The 18,661-nt window shown below is 35.1% G+C and overlaps 2 protein-coding genes across 6 annotated transcripts in view; both read left to right on the top strand.

Annotated features, from left to right (window-relative positions):
- The first annotated feature begins 1,077 nt into the window (after positions 1–1,077).
- On the top strand, positions 1,078–1,916 carry LOC119765206. The gene is made up of 2 exons (XM_038248606.1): positions 1,078–1,689; positions 1,746–1,916. Exons 1-2 carry the CDS (start codon positions 1,305–1,307, stop codon positions 1,793–1,795), a joined length of 435 nt encoding a protein of 144 aa, XP_038104534.1. The 5' UTR covers positions 1,078–1,304; the 3' UTR covers positions 1,796–1,916.
- A 4,844-nt stretch (positions 1,917–6,760) lies between these two features.
- LOC6047655 (myb-like protein Q) overlaps positions 6,761–18,661 on the top strand; it is a 34,135-nt gene continuing 22,234 nt past the window's right edge. For 4 of the 5 annotated variants that reach the window (XR_005277641.1, XR_005277639.1, XM_038256790.1 and 1 more), the window contains exons 1-2: positions 6,761–7,460; positions 13,020–13,758. Coding sequence is in view for 2 of the 5 variants with exons in the window: in XM_038256790.1 (XP_038112718.1) it covers positions 13,507–13,758 (252 nt within the window). In the remaining 3 variants the exon portion in view is untranslated. Of the gene's footprint in view, positions 7,461–13,019; positions 13,767–18,661 lie in introns of those variants that run through there. The other variant, XR_005277643.1, reaches the window with a different exon arrangement.

Raw genomic sequence — 18,661 nt, 5'->3', positions numbered from 1 at the left:
TAAAAAGCGATCATGTAAAAACTATTTGCATGTAATTGATGAATCTCATGTAAATGGAATTGGTTTTTCCATTTATTCATATATCTGAATCATGTAAATCCTAAAACAGATGTAAACATTATCATATGTAAATTCGAATCAAATGTACAAATAAATACCTTCAGCATGTAAATTCTAGCTGCACAAATGATTTCTAAATGACAGCTCACCAAAACAAAACAATTATTTTAGAGGCTGCGGTACTGCGTAATGAAATATCTGTGATTTTCTTTGAAAAGAAAGAAATGTAAACATTCAGTTCATCCTGCTCACAACTAAACGTTTATTGCAAGAGTTGGGTAGGTAAATTGAATGTTGATTTGTTAGAAGATGGGATGTTTACAAAGGCCAGATTAATTTTCAAACATGATTCGCCTTTGTGTAGGCAATGGAGTGCAACGGGTGCAACTGGCTGCAATTAGGTCAACCTGCTGCAACTGGCTCAACCGTCATGTTTGCTCCCGCGGGCCCTGGGAGAAATGTCAAATTTTCCAAAACATACACAAATCTTATTTTGTTGGCAGTCCAGTTTGTGTGAGTTTTGCTCAAAAGGAAAGCAGATAAAAAAAGTTGGTATGTATTTTGATTTTAAAAACAAAACTTTGGGATAACATTGATATTACTTATTGCAGTCAACGCCAGGTGCATTTTGCCGCACTCCTGGTGTAAGAAAAAGCCACGGCGCGATGGAATGATAATATTCTTCGCGGGAACTGCGAAAACCTGAAGAACTTTATCGACGAAAACCGCCTTCAACTGTTGTTGCAACGGATCAGAACCGACCCGCTCCAGCGGCGGTGACCTTTTGAACACCTCAAGCGACATGCTGAAGTTGAGCTCAACCGGGACGTCTGGGTCCATTATTTGTCCGGAAAATACGGACATAGCGGTCGTTGAGGTTCAGCCGGAGTAGAAGGAGGCGGAGAATGCACTGCTGAAGAGATCGCTGGAGATGATCGATGATCGAGCAAGAGAAAGTATGGGTGTCGGCGCCGATTGGACAGTTCTTCCGGCAATACAGGGATGATGTTTGGAAGTTGCCGGTTGAGAGTGTGGAGGGTGGGTGGGTTCATGGAGAAGGTGTAGTGCTTACAGTCGTGTTATGAGACGTTGTTTGTGGAGTGCGGGAAGTTTAGGGTGGAGAGGTTGGTGTTGGAGGAGCGGAATGAGGCATTCGAGAAGGATGTGAGGCAGTTGAGGGTAGAGTTGGTGCCGGTTTGCAGATAGAATGGAAGTTGTCCGGCCTTTGGGATGTACGCCGCTGTATGAGAATACAAAGCACAACCTGGAGTGCAACGAGTGGCGTTTGCGATTTATGGAGGGGGAGATCACGAGAATCACGAGGACGGCCGAGTGCAGCACGGTGGAACAACAGCAGGGCGAGAAGACTTGCTGAAGAAACAGAACGGTGCTATCCAGAATCGGTCGAACGCGGAAATCGGAATCGAGCATTGATCGCCATCGGTGGGACATTAGGGCCAAGGTGGTCGTTTATGGGGAGGTCAAGAAAAAGTACCTGCAGGCACGACGGACTGGCCAGCAGCTGCAGGAGCGACAAGAAGCGCCAGATGCAGAAAGTGAAAAATCGAGAGACGCGCCAAACGGACAACATCAAAAGCTTGGAGACGGATATGAAAAAGCCGGCGAGTAGTAAGTTAGAAGATACAAGCTGAGTATAAGATTATTGATCGACTTGTTTGTTTCAGTGGTGTCAACCGGGTTGCGGATAAGAAGCACCGCAATGAGGCGATGCTAGCCGCGCTGAATGGCAAGCGGACCGACCTGGCAGCGATAACGCCAAGCGGGAAGTGGATCTGAACCACACGGTCAAAGAAGAGACGACGCACCGGCACATTGCAAAGCAGCACGAAAAGTGTAAGTTTATCGTTGATCCCAAAATGTTTTGAAGTAAGTGTTTTGAAATATTGTCAGACTGTTTCAGCTTGCGCCGATGCCCAGCAGCGGCAGCTTGAAATGTCCTCGCCGGAAAACTTGTCCGTGGTCAAAGGTTGCTACAACCGTGGTCAACTTCAAGGCCAAACACATAGTAGAAAAAGGAGCAAATCATCGGAGGTAATCGACTACATCCGGAGGGGGATAAGGTTCGCTTAGCAGAAAAAAATCGCGAGGAGGAACAGGTCGAGCTGCAGAGTGTGTACGAATGAATGCACGTAAGTAATCTTTGAAGGAAATATATATTTTTCAGTGCTAACATCACCGATGGGATTTTTAAAGCTTCGTTGAATCTAGAATTCAAAAAATACATCGAATTCTGGATCCAACGGAGCAAAAAAATTTTTTTGGTCGGGGAAGTTTACATTAGATTTATTGGAAATTTACACGATTTCAATAAATTTTGATTTTGAACATTTACAATAAAAGTCATGTAAATTTCCAATGAAGTTGATGTAAATATACATCATTTATCATGATACCTTTTGGTACATGATAAATAATGTAAATTTACAGGAATATTTTTTTCTGTGTATAAGGGTCCTGATGGCTCGACAGGACTCATCCACTCGCGATCACAAATCGAACGCGACTAAAAGCTGCCCTGACCGTTTCGTACCGTTTGTCACTTCCATACCAATCGCTACTGAATACTCTCTCTTTTCTCTCACTCTCACTCTAATCGGGTAGTACAGCGAATGGCTCAGAGAGACCGTACAACCGGTCTATCGCTCGAAGCTGACTCGAAATAGTCGGCGATCGGCTCTGTTTTGATCATTTATTGAACTGTTCATAATCAATGTTATCGAAAATATTTTGCAATTTTGTTGATAACACCACATTAAAGACACGGCAACATTGATTCTTCCGAGAACCTTAAGATAAAAAAATAACACGTCAGACATTTAATCACTTTGAAAGAAGGGCCTCTCAAAATGTTGCCTGGCGATTCGAAATATTTTGTCTGATGGGTCTATAGAACAATTTTTTAAGGATATATCTTCAGAAAAAGTCCTTTTACTCGATGGATTCCATAAAATTTTTCATAAAAATGCCTTGATTACATATGTGACCGATAATTGAGCCCTAATTAAAAGTTTCCGAACCAAACTTATCAGATTCCTAGCTTTCTTGATATTACCTCAAAGTAAATCAAATGTTTGAATTAATAAAATAACAACTTTTGTTGCTACTAAAACCCATTTTAAAGCATGAATCAAACAATTCCAAATTTACTGAGAGAATTGTTTTACTGAAATTGTCTTTGAATCTAGTCTTTTATATGTATGTTTCAATTTAACAGAAAACATGTAATATTTAAACTAATTCTAACTGTTCTAAGTGTAGAATCCAAATAATCCGATAATGAAGTCTTTTTTCAAAATCACTCTCATTAAGAAACACATGAAACTAAATATTCTTATTCATCAATGTTTTCATGATAATAGTAAAACCATGCAATGTTTTAAACATTTGTTGAAAACTAATTATTATAAGGTGCACACTTCTGAACTTAATAGTTGAAATGAACGATAACTCATTTTTAAAATCGTTCTTAAATTGGCTTAATCCATAAATATCATTTTAAATTTATAATTCATTTTCTTAGAATATATTTTTTGGTAATGTAGTATGTTTCAAAGCATAAATACAAAAAAAAAACATCACAAAATACCGTATTTTTTTTAAAGTACTGAAATTTTCATAATTTTCAATATGGGTATCAAACAAAGCGAAATTTTACACGAATTTTCACTGTTTTGAGTATTTTTTTCAGGGCTGCGGAGTCGGGTCAAATTTCAAACGACTCCGACTCCAGCTCCGACTCCGGCTTTCTGAGATTAGCCGACTCCGGCTCCGGCTCCGGCTTTCAGTTCCAACCGACTCCGTCTCCAACTCCGACTCCGGCTTTCTGAGATTAGCCGACTCCGACTCCGGCTCCGACTCCAGCTTTCAACAAATGGTTGGCTCCGTCTCCGACTCCGACTCTACATATTTTTAAATTTATTCCTTTTTACCTAGGATTTTTTTTTTGATTTATTTTAATTTATAAATTTTCTAGATATTTAAAAGAAGGCGCGCGATACTTCGTCACCTAAAACCTTGCCAAGAAGAAATTTTTTAGGTACCTTGAGTTGCAATGATAATCACCTTCCGTATTGGCGTATTGGCGTGGGAGAAAATTCCTAACGGTTGATTATCATTTTGATTTTGATTTTTGAAAAAAAAAAAAAACTTAAAATATAAATTGGAATCCTATCATTTTTCTATACATTTTTTTGATCTTGAAATCCTATCCTATGCTGAAGTCTTAAGATTTGTTCAAAGATAATTTGCAACGATTTCATAATAGTTTACCTAACCCTTTCAGATTTAAGTAAACTAGTAAACAACTGTGTGTGTACATTTTTCAGAAAGTACTGGATTAAATTTGGTAAAATTTGAATTGAAAGGGTACATACTTATTGGCAAGCTGTCAAGAATCAATAAAATATTTCTGACTACAAAACCAATATTGTTTTTAATCGTTTGAGTTATGATACTACATACTCAGGCAAGAGGGGATTAACAGGTTATCTTTTAGTGATCATAGTGAAATAACACAATTAGAGCTTTTCAATCACATTGGAAAGCTTCAAAAACATAATGGTACACACAAAGGAAAAATATGTATCGAAATCTGCAACAGTTGATTTGCTGCAGAAAATGTTACATTTTATAACAATTTTGCAGCAAGTCCGCAGATAATTCTTGCCCGTGTGTAAACATGTCAGGGATCTGCAGTTCTCACCAACACATATAATGCTGGCGCGTTCCCGAGCAACACTTCAGAGAAAAGAATATGTTGGTGATCTACCCCTCGCAATTCATCATTCGTCCATGGCGCGGTGGTAGCGTTTCAGATCAGCAATCAAGAAGTTGATGGTTCAATCCTCTTCGGTTAAGATTTTTTTCGCAATACCAGCAAACAGCAGTCGGTAATGTCGATAATTGTCGGTAACGGGCAAAAATGTCATACCTATATAACGCAAAAAATGCATGAGAACAGTTTTCATGCAAAATCTGATATACTTTCATGCCGCCATGCATCACAATCATGCGACCGCCGGTTGGGTGTATCTGATAAATTTAAAAAAAATGGAAGAAATGGCAACGCAGCGCAAGCGACTTGAAAAACAATTTAAAAATAAAAGAAGTTTCGTTAAGTAAGCTGTTATATAGCAAATACTTAACAATACAAAACATATTTTTTGTTGAATTATAGTTAACTCCGACTCCGACTCCGACTCCGGGTTATCAGAAATTTTTGGCTCCGACTCCGACTCCGACTCCAGCTCATAAAATTTAGCCGACTCCGGCTCCGACTCCAGCGGTTCGAAATTTGATGACTCCGACTCCGACTTCGACTCCAGGTCCCCAAAAAGACCCGACTCCACCGACTCCAGCTCCGGCTCCGGCTCCGACTCCGACTCCTACTCCACAGCCCTGATTTTTTTAATGAAATACAATTTTTTCACAAAACACCGTATTTTCTCGAAAATACTAATATTTCTATAATTCGCAATATGAATATCAAACGATTCGAAATTTTGCTTGCATTTTCACTGTTTTAGAGGCATTTGAATGAAATACTCAAAATTTCACAAAGTACCGTATTTTTTCGAAAATACTCAATTTTTTATAAGTCGCAATATGGATGTCAAATGATTCAAAATTTTGCTTGTATTCACTGTTTTAGAATTTTTTGAGGACTTCATTCAAAAAACTCTAAAACAGTGAAAATGCAGGTAACATTTCGCTTTGTTTGATACTCATATGGAAAATTATGAAAATTTGAGTACTTTAAAATAACAAAAGGTTTTTTTTGTGAAATTTGAGTATTTCATTCAAACAAAAATTAAAACAGTGAAAAGGTAAGCAAAATTTTGAATCGTTTGATATATTACGAATTATGAAAAAAATATTTTTCGAGAAAAAATTTAGTTTTGAAAATTTTAGTATTTCATTAAAAAAAAACTCTAAACCAGTAAAAATTAATGCAAAATTTCGAATCGTTTAATACCCATATCGCGAATTATAGAAGTTTTAGTATTATCCAGAAAATAAGGTATTTTGTGAAAATTTGAGTATTTCATTCAAAAAAAAAAAATTTAAAGCTGCCTGAAATAAATCAACTACCACCACCATTCAAAAAACTCTAAAACATAGAAATGCAAGCAAAATTTTGAATCGTTTGCGAATTTACAAATTTGAGTTTTTCCGAGAAAATATATTGTGATTTTTTTAGTATTTAGACTTTGAAACTAATCATATATTTTCTAAGAGGAAGCTTGAAAATTCAACATAATTTGGTTGGATTTAGCCAATTCTAGAAATATATCGTTAACAACCTTGGTTGAACCATCCTGTTTGAAATTGGTTCGTATTTTTCATTCTGCAAAAAAAAGTAATCAAAATGTTGTCGATGAAAAGTAGGTCGTTTTGTCATTCGAGAACGATAGGAAATAAAGTTTTGATAACAATTAGAGAAAAAAATATTAGAAATAATTATAATTAGAGAATATAATTAGAGAAAAAAATATGAGAAAAGATTTGCAAATGTAATACCTTACCCTAAAAAGCACTCACAGACTCCCAAATCCTCCCAAAAGCAAGTATGATGCACCACCCACTGGGAGGAATAACACACGCACACTAGCATAATTTCAATACAAACATCGGTGAGTGGTCCCGTTCTTCAAAGGACGGTCTTCCAAAGATCGAAAAAGTCGAAGGCTAAATCATTCTCCAAACGTCAGTCGACTGCACCGGACACGCTCCAGAGTCCAGAGTCCGGACTCTGCTGGTCACCAAGGAGCTGGCCTGACACCGGAACAAGAGTTTTCCTTTCTGGCCAGATTAGTTAGGACTTTTTCTCCTGTATTTTTTGGAAATGTGGTGTAGTGAATTCAAAGTAGGCTAGTGAAGGGCAAATTTGAACAATTGTTTGGTGTTTTAAAGAAGAAAATTTGAAGTAATTTTTCACGAGGAAAAACAAAAAAAAACGCAGAAAAATAAAGTCCCGTGAAAATTTTAACATTTCCCAGAAAAGAACAACACTCGGAACGACAAACGCTCAAATTTAGGCAACACGCACAGCCAAAAACGTGATCCAAAATAGAGACTCGAAATTCGAAAATAAGGGTTGGAAAATTTTCCTCCTCAAAGCCAGCAAGCAGCAGCAGCCAGAAAGCGATCGATAAATCGTCCCCTTTGCTCAACGTGTATGTGTGTGTGTGTGTGCGTTTGAGGAAAAGTCTCTTGCACACTTGTCGTAGCAAGCGGTGCGAGGACTCTTTGCCTCGTTCTCGGAAAACACACGCACAAGACATTTCCACCGCACTGAGTGTGTGTTTGATTGTTTGTGTGTCCGTCGTGGTGGGGTGAGTGGACCGGACTTACTGCGACGGAATGTAGAATTCGAAGAGGTGAGTTGTTTTTTTGCTTATTGTATTTTAGACGTTTTCTTGAAATATTTTTTTGAAATTTTTGTTCAATGTTTTGTCTTAGGCCAATACAATTTTTTTCAAAAAATCTAAGTACAAACAATATAGTTGAAATTTAATCAAACTTGTGAAATCGATAGTATTTTTGTTATACAAAATTTGCAATTTCGGGACCACAAATCAAAAAAAGATGGAAAACCTTAAAACAAAAAAAAACTTTCATAAATTTTATTTTATACTTTGTCAATTTGTGACCAATAAGAACCAAAAAAATGCGAGAAGAAGAAGAGAGAAAAATAACAAAAAGTTTAAAAACAACTCGAGGCGTTGAAATGGTGAAATTTATCAAGTAAATCCCACATTATGGCTAAAATCATCTAAAGAGGAATAGTTTCATAGTTTGTTTTACTATAAATCGCATTCTGTCAAGCATTCTGTTATTTATTTGACTGAAAAGGCAATCCAAAATTTGCTGTGTATGAACAAAATCGTCTTGTAAATCAATATTGCATTGTTTTATGAAATTTTATGCAATATAACACCCTCAAATATGTAGCCCATCAGTATGGAAAACCTACTTGACTGAAATGCCAAGCTCATATATGCGTTTATCCTTATCATTATTCGTCGGTCTGATAGCCGAGTGGGCTAAGGCGCCAGTCCCTACTATCAGTGCTGGGTTTGAATCCCGTCGGCTGTGGTTTTTTTTGTGTACAATGTACATGCAGTGTAAAATATTAAATGTGTTTTTTACAAAGCTGACGTGCATGCTTTTGCATGCGATTTTACCATCGGATTTTTGCTGTGTAAGAATAACACAGTCCAACAAGATTTTGTCTCTGAGACGAGTATATGTGTTCCTAGTAGAATTTTGCCTGCTGAATCCGAATCTGGGTCCAGAATTGGGTCCTAAAATGAAGCTTAGATTGCTGATATTATTGTTCACAGCGATAAAGCTTATTTTTCTGAGTACAATGACCCTTTGTACGACCATAAAGAGCTTAAAATAGATTTTTAAATCAATTTTGAAAAATTAACCTCGCGGTCCTTCTTGACAGAAAAGCTCCTACTTGACAGGTCGTTCCAAGGGGACCATAGCACTATGGGGTTTCAGGCGGCCATAAATCGAAAAACCGACATACTCTAATTATTTTTTTGGTATTTTTTTTCGAAAATAAACATTCTAACTAAGAAAAATCCGGAGTTTGAAAGTTGTAGGTTCAAAATTCACTGAATTGCAGACCTTCAAAGGCGAAAATGGTAAGAAAATACATGTTTTTTGACAAAAAAATGATTATTTTTCATAGTTGTACTGTGTAGCTGTTTATGTATTTTTTCCTGCATCATTATATATATTCAGAAAGGTAATTGATTCAACTTTTCAATAATATTTTACAAAACACACTTTTACAGGCTAAAAAAATAATAAAAATCAAAAAAGATGGATTTTTATTCAAAATTTAGTTTTTTTCAACTTTGTTAATGGAGTACTTTTTTTGTGTGCATTTGTGCGATCTGAAAATTTTGCAGCTTAAAATTTGAACCATATCCTAACTTGTCTCCAAATTTCAAAGTGCACTTATGTGCACTTTTTGAGTTATGCCATTTTGAACATTTTGATTCATGCAAGGAAATTAATGATTTCGCGTATACGCTTGGTTAAAATCACATTATTTACCTGCGGAGGCAGAAATGACGTACCTGCTATGTATGTTTTGAAATTGATTTGATATTCATGACTTTGTTGGTACTTAGGTACGTTTAATAAAATTAGAAATTCCTATTCTAAGTATTTTACAGAAACGATTCGTCGAATATTCGTATCAGTTCGTTGTTGTGTTCTTTTGAAAGTATGGATAATAATACCGTAGTGTCCCTGTACGATATAACGAAGCACTATTCTGAAAACGTGAGAACTGCTTTCGAGTATATTTGTAAGAATTACAACATTGCAGAACCATCACATGATCAACTCGGGGAAAAACCACAGAGGAAAAACTATGCACGTTGTTCTGTAGCTTCAAAACGAGGTATACAAAAGCCCATAGAAGAAGTTCATATTTTAAGTAATCTAACGACAATCGGTTACATAGTGATTTTGATTTAGAAGAATTTATCGTGGAAAACGTAAATTTTGCAAGTGGATCAACAAAAAACGTGGACGAGAATCCATACAATGTTCCATAAAAGAAACCGTCTAAAATTCTAAAACACCGCAAAAATCAAATTTTAATTGGAGGGGGAGGGGAGGAGGGGAGGGGGGGTTTCTTCAAAGAGAGGTGGATTTTAACTCAAGAAAAAGGGGAGGGAGATTGAACGTAAATCAGAAACTTTAACATAGCATAAACCGTTATTCCGTGCATCAAATAGACAGAGCAAGAATATTAAAATTCACCACTTTAATGCATGTGGCCTCAAATATATGAAAAAATCGAAAATTATACTTTTTTTTTGGAAAAATATCAAATTTCATTTGTTTTCATTATACTAAGTACAAACAACACAAAAAAGTCACAAAAAAGCAAAAAAATATTTTTGGCCGCTCGCTTATATGGAAATACCCCATAGTGCGGGGGTTGCTGAGATAGAGCCACTTTAAGAAAAAGAAACACGAAAATTGATCCATCGAAAAAATGTTGTCTCGTCAAAAAAAAAAATTGCATTAAAATGAAAAAAAGTGATCAGAAATGGGTTTTAATCGTGTTTTTTACCGTTGTACATAAAAATTGGCATAGGGCTTTAGTACCCAATTGCTCCAAATGGTCCCAATTTTGAGATACACCCGTTTGAAATGTTAGTTTAGGCCAAAAATAGCTACTTTGCTGACTATTTTACAAAAGAACTATTGAATAAACAAATAAACCAATACATGTATCTTAAAGTTCACGTTTTCCCCTTTCTGAAACACCCCTGGTTTTTTAAATTTGATTGTTTCTACGCATATTTATAGCCATTTTAAAGTTATATTTTCAGTTGGTTCTCATTCAAGTTTTTCCAACTTGCATGCAAGTCAAATTCTAATTTTAAAATGCTATTACTGTGTAGTACTGTGAAACTATTACCACAGACAAACAGACGTGACTCTTCATACAAATTATTATTGAAATCCATCGTCCTTCATCAAACCGCCAAATCACGGCGACGCCAGCGCTGCCTGTTAACCGTTTTGGCTCGGTTATTGAAGGACGATGGTTCCGCACTCGATTGTCCCGTCTGTTTGTCTGTTCTATTACTGTTTTTTTATTCCACACAATTTGGTTTGCATATCTTCCTTTCAAAAATGGTTTAAGTTGGAAAAAATTGATTTATAATTGACAAATAATAAAAAAATAAAGCTGAATCAAAAATTTTATGCCGTCATTTTCATAAATAGCTCTTGATTTTTTATACATCATTACAGTTATGCTAATATAAAAATTGCAGAATATCAATGATTTTATGAAAAAAAAAAACATATCTTTAACCCAGGGGTGCTCAAAGTTTTTGGATGCCGGGCCAAATGTGAAGCTCAAATGAGCTTGCGGGCCAAATATATAAAATTGATAGTTTAAAAATTGACTTTAATTCATTTTAATTTAAAAAGAATTTAAAATAAATCTATCACTTGATGTTCATTTTGTTAATTTCTGTTATTTTTGAACATTTTCGTTATTATTATTTTTCAGCAATTAGGTCGATTCAAATATTTAAAAAGTTTTTTTTCCCTCGAATCTGGCCATGGTCCAAGGGAGGCGAAAAAAAGTAAAATAAATATAAAAATTAAAATTATAACATTGTCAATATTTCAATTAACAAATAGCAAGAACATGTTTCATACACTCGTACAGTTGATTTGAAATCAAAATTTTCAAAAAATGTAAGGTTTGACGAAAAAAAAAAATTAAGCAGAAAATCTTGTTGTAATTTTTATTTAATTTTTTTTTAAGTTTCAACATGATTATTAAATTAATACGTTATGGTACCAAAAGTTGCGTCTCTCAATTACGAAAATTTTGGTACCCAGACATGTATAGGTCATCGCTGAAATTTTAAAGTTATCGCAGTTTTAGTGAAAAAAGTTGATTTTTTGCCGATTTCGTCATTTTCCCGTTTTTGCGCGTGGCGCGTCGAAAAACGCAGTTTTATTTTCAAAAATCGTATCTCCAAAACGTACGGTTCGACATCGCCAATTTTTTGATATGTTATGTGAAATTTTCCGAGAATCCGATAAAAATATTTTCAGACATAGGCTCTTTGGTCCAGACACGGTCAAAACGCCATTTTAAGTTTTCATACGACTTTTTCAATAGTTAAGCTAGATTTTTGGAACTTTTTACTATTTTTCCCAAATAGCCAAACTCATCACCTTTCTTTTGCGTCTAAGACAGCTAAAATCGGATGAAATGGCGCGGAGATATGATTTTTAGAAAAAAGTGGTTTTTGCGAAAAATGACGAAAATTGCCATTTTTTGAACCACCCTAGCACGATGTAGGCCACCCTAATGGCCAAACAAAAAAATACGGGTCTAATTATTTTGCCCAAGGAACCCCCAGAAAAATTTTGAGCCCGATCGGAGAACTTTTTTTTTGGTTTAGGCTCTTTTCAAATGGAATTGCTGTATATAAAAAAATTGAAGAAAAAAATTAATATTGAAATAACAAGCCATAGCTTCAACATTTGCATAGAAATAGTAGTTTATGCAACAAGTTGCAAAAAGAGGATTTTTTCAGCACGAGTCGTACATTTATCCAACGAGGTTCACCGAGCATTTTTTGCAATTCCGAAAAACACCCATTGAGTGAAATTTAAAGTCGAATTTTCATGTATTTTGTCAATATATCGTTTAAATCAAAAAATGTTGAAAAGTGTTACTTTTCGAAACAAGTGCTGAAAAGTTCAACTTTTCAGTACCCATTTCAGTGTTGGAAAGTAGAACTTTTCAGCATTTATTTTGAAAAGTGTTGCTATTCGATTCTGTTATTTTTGGTACAGAAAAGTAGGCTATTTCGTCGTTCAAGAATGACAGGAAAAGTAAGTAGTTTCACGACGGAATTGCAAAAAAGTGTTTTAAAGCGCATTTTACACTAGTCAGTTGTTTTGCAATAATCAATTTTCAAAAATTAAAGATTGGACGAAATTTTGGCAAAAAAACGTAAACATCGAAAATTTTCAAAAATTCAAAGGATTTTTAAATCAACGTAAACATGCTAAATGTAATTCCAAACGCAGGAAAACGCATTTTAAATTGATTTCAGTAGATTGTACTATAATTTCCATTGAAATTTTGGAGTTTTTTTTGCTCCCTGATTTTTTGTGACAATTTTGAAGGGAGGGGGGGGATACAAACTTTGATTAAAATTTGTGCTTGCTTTATAAGAAGATATTAAAAATTGTTCTTTTTGTAATTTGAAATTATTATTTTTTTTGGGTTTTGTAAAAGTTTTTTTTGTGCAAAATTACGTTAATTATAAGCTTGGTTTTTTTGTTTATTTTATTATTTTCAAAACTCAATTTAATTCGAGTCGAATAATTCCAACATCAAACTTTTTCTCACTTCACAGAGAACTTGCACAGTGCATCCGAGCAACTCTGCACTGAGTTCCGGTGAGTTCCCCTCGCTCACCAATACTCCTAAAGTGCTGCAACCGGCAGCAACGTTCGCGACGTTCGCTTGTGTGTTTGCGGGTTTTCCTGAGTGACTAAAGGAAAAAAAGAAGTAAAAAGCAAAGCAAAAAAAGCGCGCGCATTTTTCGCGATGAATTTATTGTTTTGAGGGAAAACCCCGCGCTAAGGACGCACAGCTAATGTTTACAAATATTGGCGTGGAAAAAGGAGAGCGAGGAAACCCTTTCCCTGCAACGATGGGGTGGCGTGGCGGTAAAGTGAGCACGTGGTGGGTGGCGATGCAGGGCAGCACGCGTGGTTCGTGCTGAGCAGCAGACATATTGACAGGACTTGAAGCGGTGTTCAAAGGGAAGAATCTCAACTTTAAACAGACAGAGTGCGAAAGAAGATTGACGATTTTTGTGAGGGGTGGGTCGGAAAAAGATGTCCGACTTGATGATTCCAACCAGCCACCACCAACAACAACAGCAACAACACCATCTTCAACAGCAGCATCAAAGTGAACAGCAGCAGCAGCAAACATCGTCCACCGGAAGTGAAGAGCTCAACTTTACCGCCTTTATCGATCTGTGCCGGTTCTGTTCCATCAAGAGTGGACCCCGGCTGAACATCTTCGACAAGGAGGCGGAACAGCGCCAGCTACTGTTCAAGATCCGGAACATTTTGCCGATTGTGGTAAGCTAGTATGGTTCACTTTTGACTTTCTATTAGGCTAAGTAGCTTAATCTTAAGTACCGTAAACCGGGGTGACTTTGATAGGATTTCAATTTGTTTTAAGAATATTTTCCAACAGGTAAGGTTTTTCTCAAGATTATTATTTTTAAAACATGTACTGGGGTAGGCCACACAAAGTCCATGCACTATTTTGGAAAAAAAAGTTTTTTCAATAGTGTTTAGAAAAATAGTTACGTTAAAAATTCTTGGTTTTAATTCCGGGGTGACTTTGATAGTCATAGTTTTTCTTGTTAAAATCATATTTAAGCTGTTCAAACTTTATTTGTACGTTAAATGTACCATCACTAAAGTAGCTGATATAGTTTGTAAGAAAAAAATCAATGTTTATATTAAGTTAACTAAGTTTATAAGCTTTTTAACAAAATACATATAAATTTTAGGTAAAATTGTTAAAAAGTCGGAATTTTGCCTGAAATTTGTTAAAAAAAGTATTGTTTATAAAATTATCGATTTATATTGCATTTTAAACTGAATTCGAAGCACGAATCACAAGTTTTCACATTTTACATGAAATTTGTTCAACTGAATTTGCCTATAAATTTGGAGATTTTTTTAAATTGTGTTTCAAAAACACATATTATTTATTATTTACAAACTTATTTAACCTTCTCCTAGTGAAAATTGTCCAAAGAATCCGAAAATGCATTCCGTTTTCCGATTAAAAATCATGTTTATTGAGAAAATGATGACACTTTGAGATGTTTAAAATAATGACTTTCATCCACATTTTCTTAACTATAGTTAACTAACTTTTTAAACTTTTCAAAAATTTATGAAAAGTTCTTCATGAGGTACTTTGAACACTTCTCTACCACGGTCAGTATGTTTCTGAACCATTCCTTACGTATTTTAATTGTACTCTTCATTTTGCGGAAAAATCACAAACCTATCAAAGTCACCCCGGCTATCAAAGTCACCCCGTTTTACTGATAGCATTTGGATACTAAATATCTTTGAAATCGAATGAAAATCTTTTCTTTGCACAATTTTTTCAATTATATACTGCAACATATTGCCCAGATACAAATTTTAGCATTAAAGAATGTTAAACAAAGAGTATTTCAATTACTCAACTTTTTTTTGTATGCTCTGCCATATTACATAATTAGAGTATACCGGAACAAGAGTTCGCACCAGCCTTTTCTAGCCTTAACTACAAAAAAAAATCCAATATTTGGCCTAGGAATGCATTTTTGTTCAGGCAAAAATCGTTTTTTACATTTTTGTTTGTTTGTTTAGTGTCTGAAATATAACGTTTTCAATACATAAGATTAAACAAAGCAAAGAATCTATTATGCAGCTTGATAACTGGGGTAATTACGAGTAAAATCGTGTAAAGGTATTAACTGATTTGTTTCTTTGAATTGTACTACGACCTTTTCAAAAATAAAAAAAAGGTGTGCGGGGAAAGTGTGAGCCCTTAAATTGCCCATACAATTTTATTTTGTGGAGAAAAAATAAAATTTGCTCAAAAAGATTGTTTCATAACAAAAATATGTCATTTTGGTTAAATAACAACCACCTAAACCAAAATTGGTAAAATAATTGATTGCCAAATTGGAGCCTAACATTTCAAAAGGGCACATAACTTTTGTAAACAATAGTGTATCCCTTTCACTCAAATGACAGTTTACATAAGGTGTGAAAGGGAAACACTTTTGCCCCAAGGCCGGGGCAAGAGTGCGCATTTGTGATTTTTACAGATTATGTCTATAACTCGAAGCACATATTTTTTTTAAATTCAGATTTTCAATCCAATGTAGTTAGCAAATGAATATTTGGACTTATATGAATAATTGAATAATTCGGACTTATGAATAACACACAACTGTGCATTTATTCTAGAGTCAGATCCATACAGCGTCAGTGTTTATTTGGTCGAAGTGTACTAATTCATTGGCAGATCTGGTTCTAGTTGTAATGTACGACAAGACTACTGACGGACGTGACAGGACGAGGGCCCAGTTTAGAGGTTTCAACATCAACGATGTGCGGCTGGACCACCCTTCCAAAAAAAAAAAAAAAAAACTCGAAGCACATTTTTTTTTTTGGAAAAGTCTAGTAATACGCTTTGAAGGCAATAGATGTAGTAGCTTCGCTTTGGTAATAGGGTCGATTGATAAATCATTTTCAGCAGAAACCAGAACGATGTTTGTTAGGTGCGCAGACTTGCCCCGGTCAACTCTACATTTCAAAATATTTTCGAATTAATCACATTGTAGAGATTTAATTCCCTTTCACCTTTCACATGATTGTAATGATGAATATATTTGATTGAAAATAAAAATAATCTTATTTAGATGAAATTTATAAAAATTGTTTTATAAGAATCATTAAAAATAAATCACACTACTCGATGTTCATCAAAAGGAATTAAATCTAGAAACTTTTGGAGAAAGTCACTTTTTATTTTAAGAAATTGGGCATAAACAAAAAACAATAACGATTTCAGAAAATCTGATTTTTTAATTTTTGATTTTTTTTTAATTTTTTGGCCAAAAATTTAACAACCGAGCTATGATTTTTTGAAAAATAGAAGACTTACAAAAAAGACTCTCTGCGTCAACAGTAAAAAACAAATAATACGAGCTCAACCCGTCAAACTCGTCTTGTCTTTTTTAGTTTCTTGACGTTTTTAGCTTGTTTGCTTATTCAGCCTTCTGCGACCAAAATTTGATTTTACGCAACCTTTCCGATAAAATCTGCAGATATTTCGAAATCTTTTCCAGAGTGGCCGAAGTTGCACTTTTTGGCGTAAGAATCTTTCTTGGACTTATACGAACCGATTTTTTTTTATATATATATAGACAGCAATTCCCCACGAAAACAGCATGATTCGAAAAAAAAAGTTCTCCGATCGGGCTCAAAATTTTTGAAAAGGTCGTATGAAAACTTAAAATCGTGTTTTGAAGGTCTCGGGACCAAAGAGCCTATGTCAAAAAATATTTTTGCCTGATTCCTCGGAAAATGTTACATAACATATCAAAAAAGGGGTGAAGTAATGTTTTCAATTTTCTGAGATACGATTTAAAAAAAAAATACCGGGTTTTTCGACGCGCCACGCGCAAAAATAGGAAAAAACGAAAACGGCAAAAATCTACTTTTTTCACTAAAACTGCGATAACTTGAAAATTTCAGCGATGACCTTACATGTTAGGGTACCAAAAATTGCGTATTTCAATTACGAAAATTTTGGTACCCTAACATCTATAGGTAATTGCTGAAATTGTCAAGTTATCGCAGTTTTAATGTCATAAGTCTTCACTAAAATTTTGAGCCGATTTGGTCAAGGCAGTGTTGAGATATCGAGGCACCCATTTTTTGAAAATGCTTACTTCATATAGCTGTATCTCGGCAATGATGCAACCAAATTTCTTCAAATTTATGTTGATGAAAGTTGAAAATGCTTATTTTTATATCTTGAAAACAGATTAAAAAAAACCCGATTTAGAGAGATAGAGATAGAGCCTTTCTTACTAAAGAATATAACTTCTTTCAATTCATAACATCGACTTGATACAAAAAATCTTATGATGTAAGCAAGGTATTATTAATGATGTGTTTTCCAAAAGAAATTGAAAACGCAATTTTCACCAAAAGAATATTTTTAAGCGTACAAACTTTTAATCAAACAAGCGTTTATGACAAACGCAAGCATGGCAAGCTTCTCATGTGCCGGTGACGACGTACACCGCGGTTTTTGTTTCCTATTTTTGGTACGAGCCCAAAAACCGAACAAAGCAGGCGCAAAGCAAAACCGAGGAACAAGTTAACCGCACAGCGGGAAGCTTGCCATTCAGCATCTACGAAAGTCAGAGAGTCAGAGATAGCTATTTTTACAACCGCACCACTACACACTCAATCGCAATACCTTAGGTAGATAGCCATTGGCGTCGCGAGCATTGAAAACTTTGAAAACGATATAAAGCTTAGAAGCTTAGAAAGGTCCTATTGGAATCCAATAGGGGGATGGCGTCGCTATTTTTAGACCACATTTTCCACTTTTTCTCATCGAAACCGACTACTTTATCGACTTCATTTTGCTGGGCGAGATAGGACGCCGTCTATTTTTAGACGATGACTCAGCACTTTTACACTCTTGCGCTTAGAAAAACCAGGTGGCAGCACGATGTAACGCCACGTCCCTATGAACTCTGTTAAATAAACTTTCGAAATCACGACAAAATTAAGCCTACTTAAAGGCGATTTCAGGAGCACACGGGAAACAAATTGTTTGTACCCGGATGAATGTCCTACGTCACAAAAGTTTTTGACACATTCTCCGGCAATGTACACCTTAGGATGAAATTTTGAAAAGCGTGTATGAGCTATTTGGATATTTTTCCTCGATTCTAGACTACTTGAAGCTTCAAAAATCATGGTTTTCATTAATTGATCATTTCAATATCATTTTGTACAAGTTGGTTAGGTTTATGCATCAATTCGTGATAAAATCATCGTTTTAAAACATTTTTCTAAAAACTCCTGGTTTTCAGCGAAATGAAATCCAAAAAATATTCTTTTGACTGCATTTTGTAGGTTTTTAGTTGTACTAAACGGAAATGTCATGGGTTTGCAGTTTATCTTAAGTTAAGTATTTTTTCAAACTAGTGTAAGTTTACCATTTTATTACGTTGCAACGTCACGAAAAAGGGACATTTGTTTATGTCAACAAAAAACTAAACATTCAATCATTTTGATATTTCGGATGCTCTTTGTATTTGGAAAGAGCTTTCAAATGCAATCTAGAGCGACTTAATTGGTTGTCTAGATCCAAAGTTACAACAGGTTTAAGTTTGCGTTGCAACGTCACGAAATTTTAAATCATATTGGTCACATGGCA

This window comes from Culex quinquefasciatus, chromosome 1, assembly GCF_015732765.1.
Source record: "Culex quinquefasciatus strain JHB chromosome 1, VPISU_Cqui_1.0_pri_paternal, whole genome shotgun sequence".
NCBI classification, from domain to species: Eukaryota; Metazoa; Arthropoda; class Insecta; order Diptera; family Culicidae; genus Culex; species Culex quinquefasciatus.
This window is presented reverse-complemented; position numbering and strand designations above follow the sequence as displayed.

Coding starts and splice junctions, on each gene's coding strand:
- LOC119765206 (XM_038248606.1), top strand. CDS start 1,305: ATGAGAATACAAAGCACAACCTGGAGTGCAACGAGTGGCGTTTGCGAT. Junction 1,690..1,745: donor TATGAAAAAGCCGGCGAGTA/GTAAGTTAGAAG, acceptor TGTTTGTTTCAG/TGGTGTCAACCGGGTTGCGG.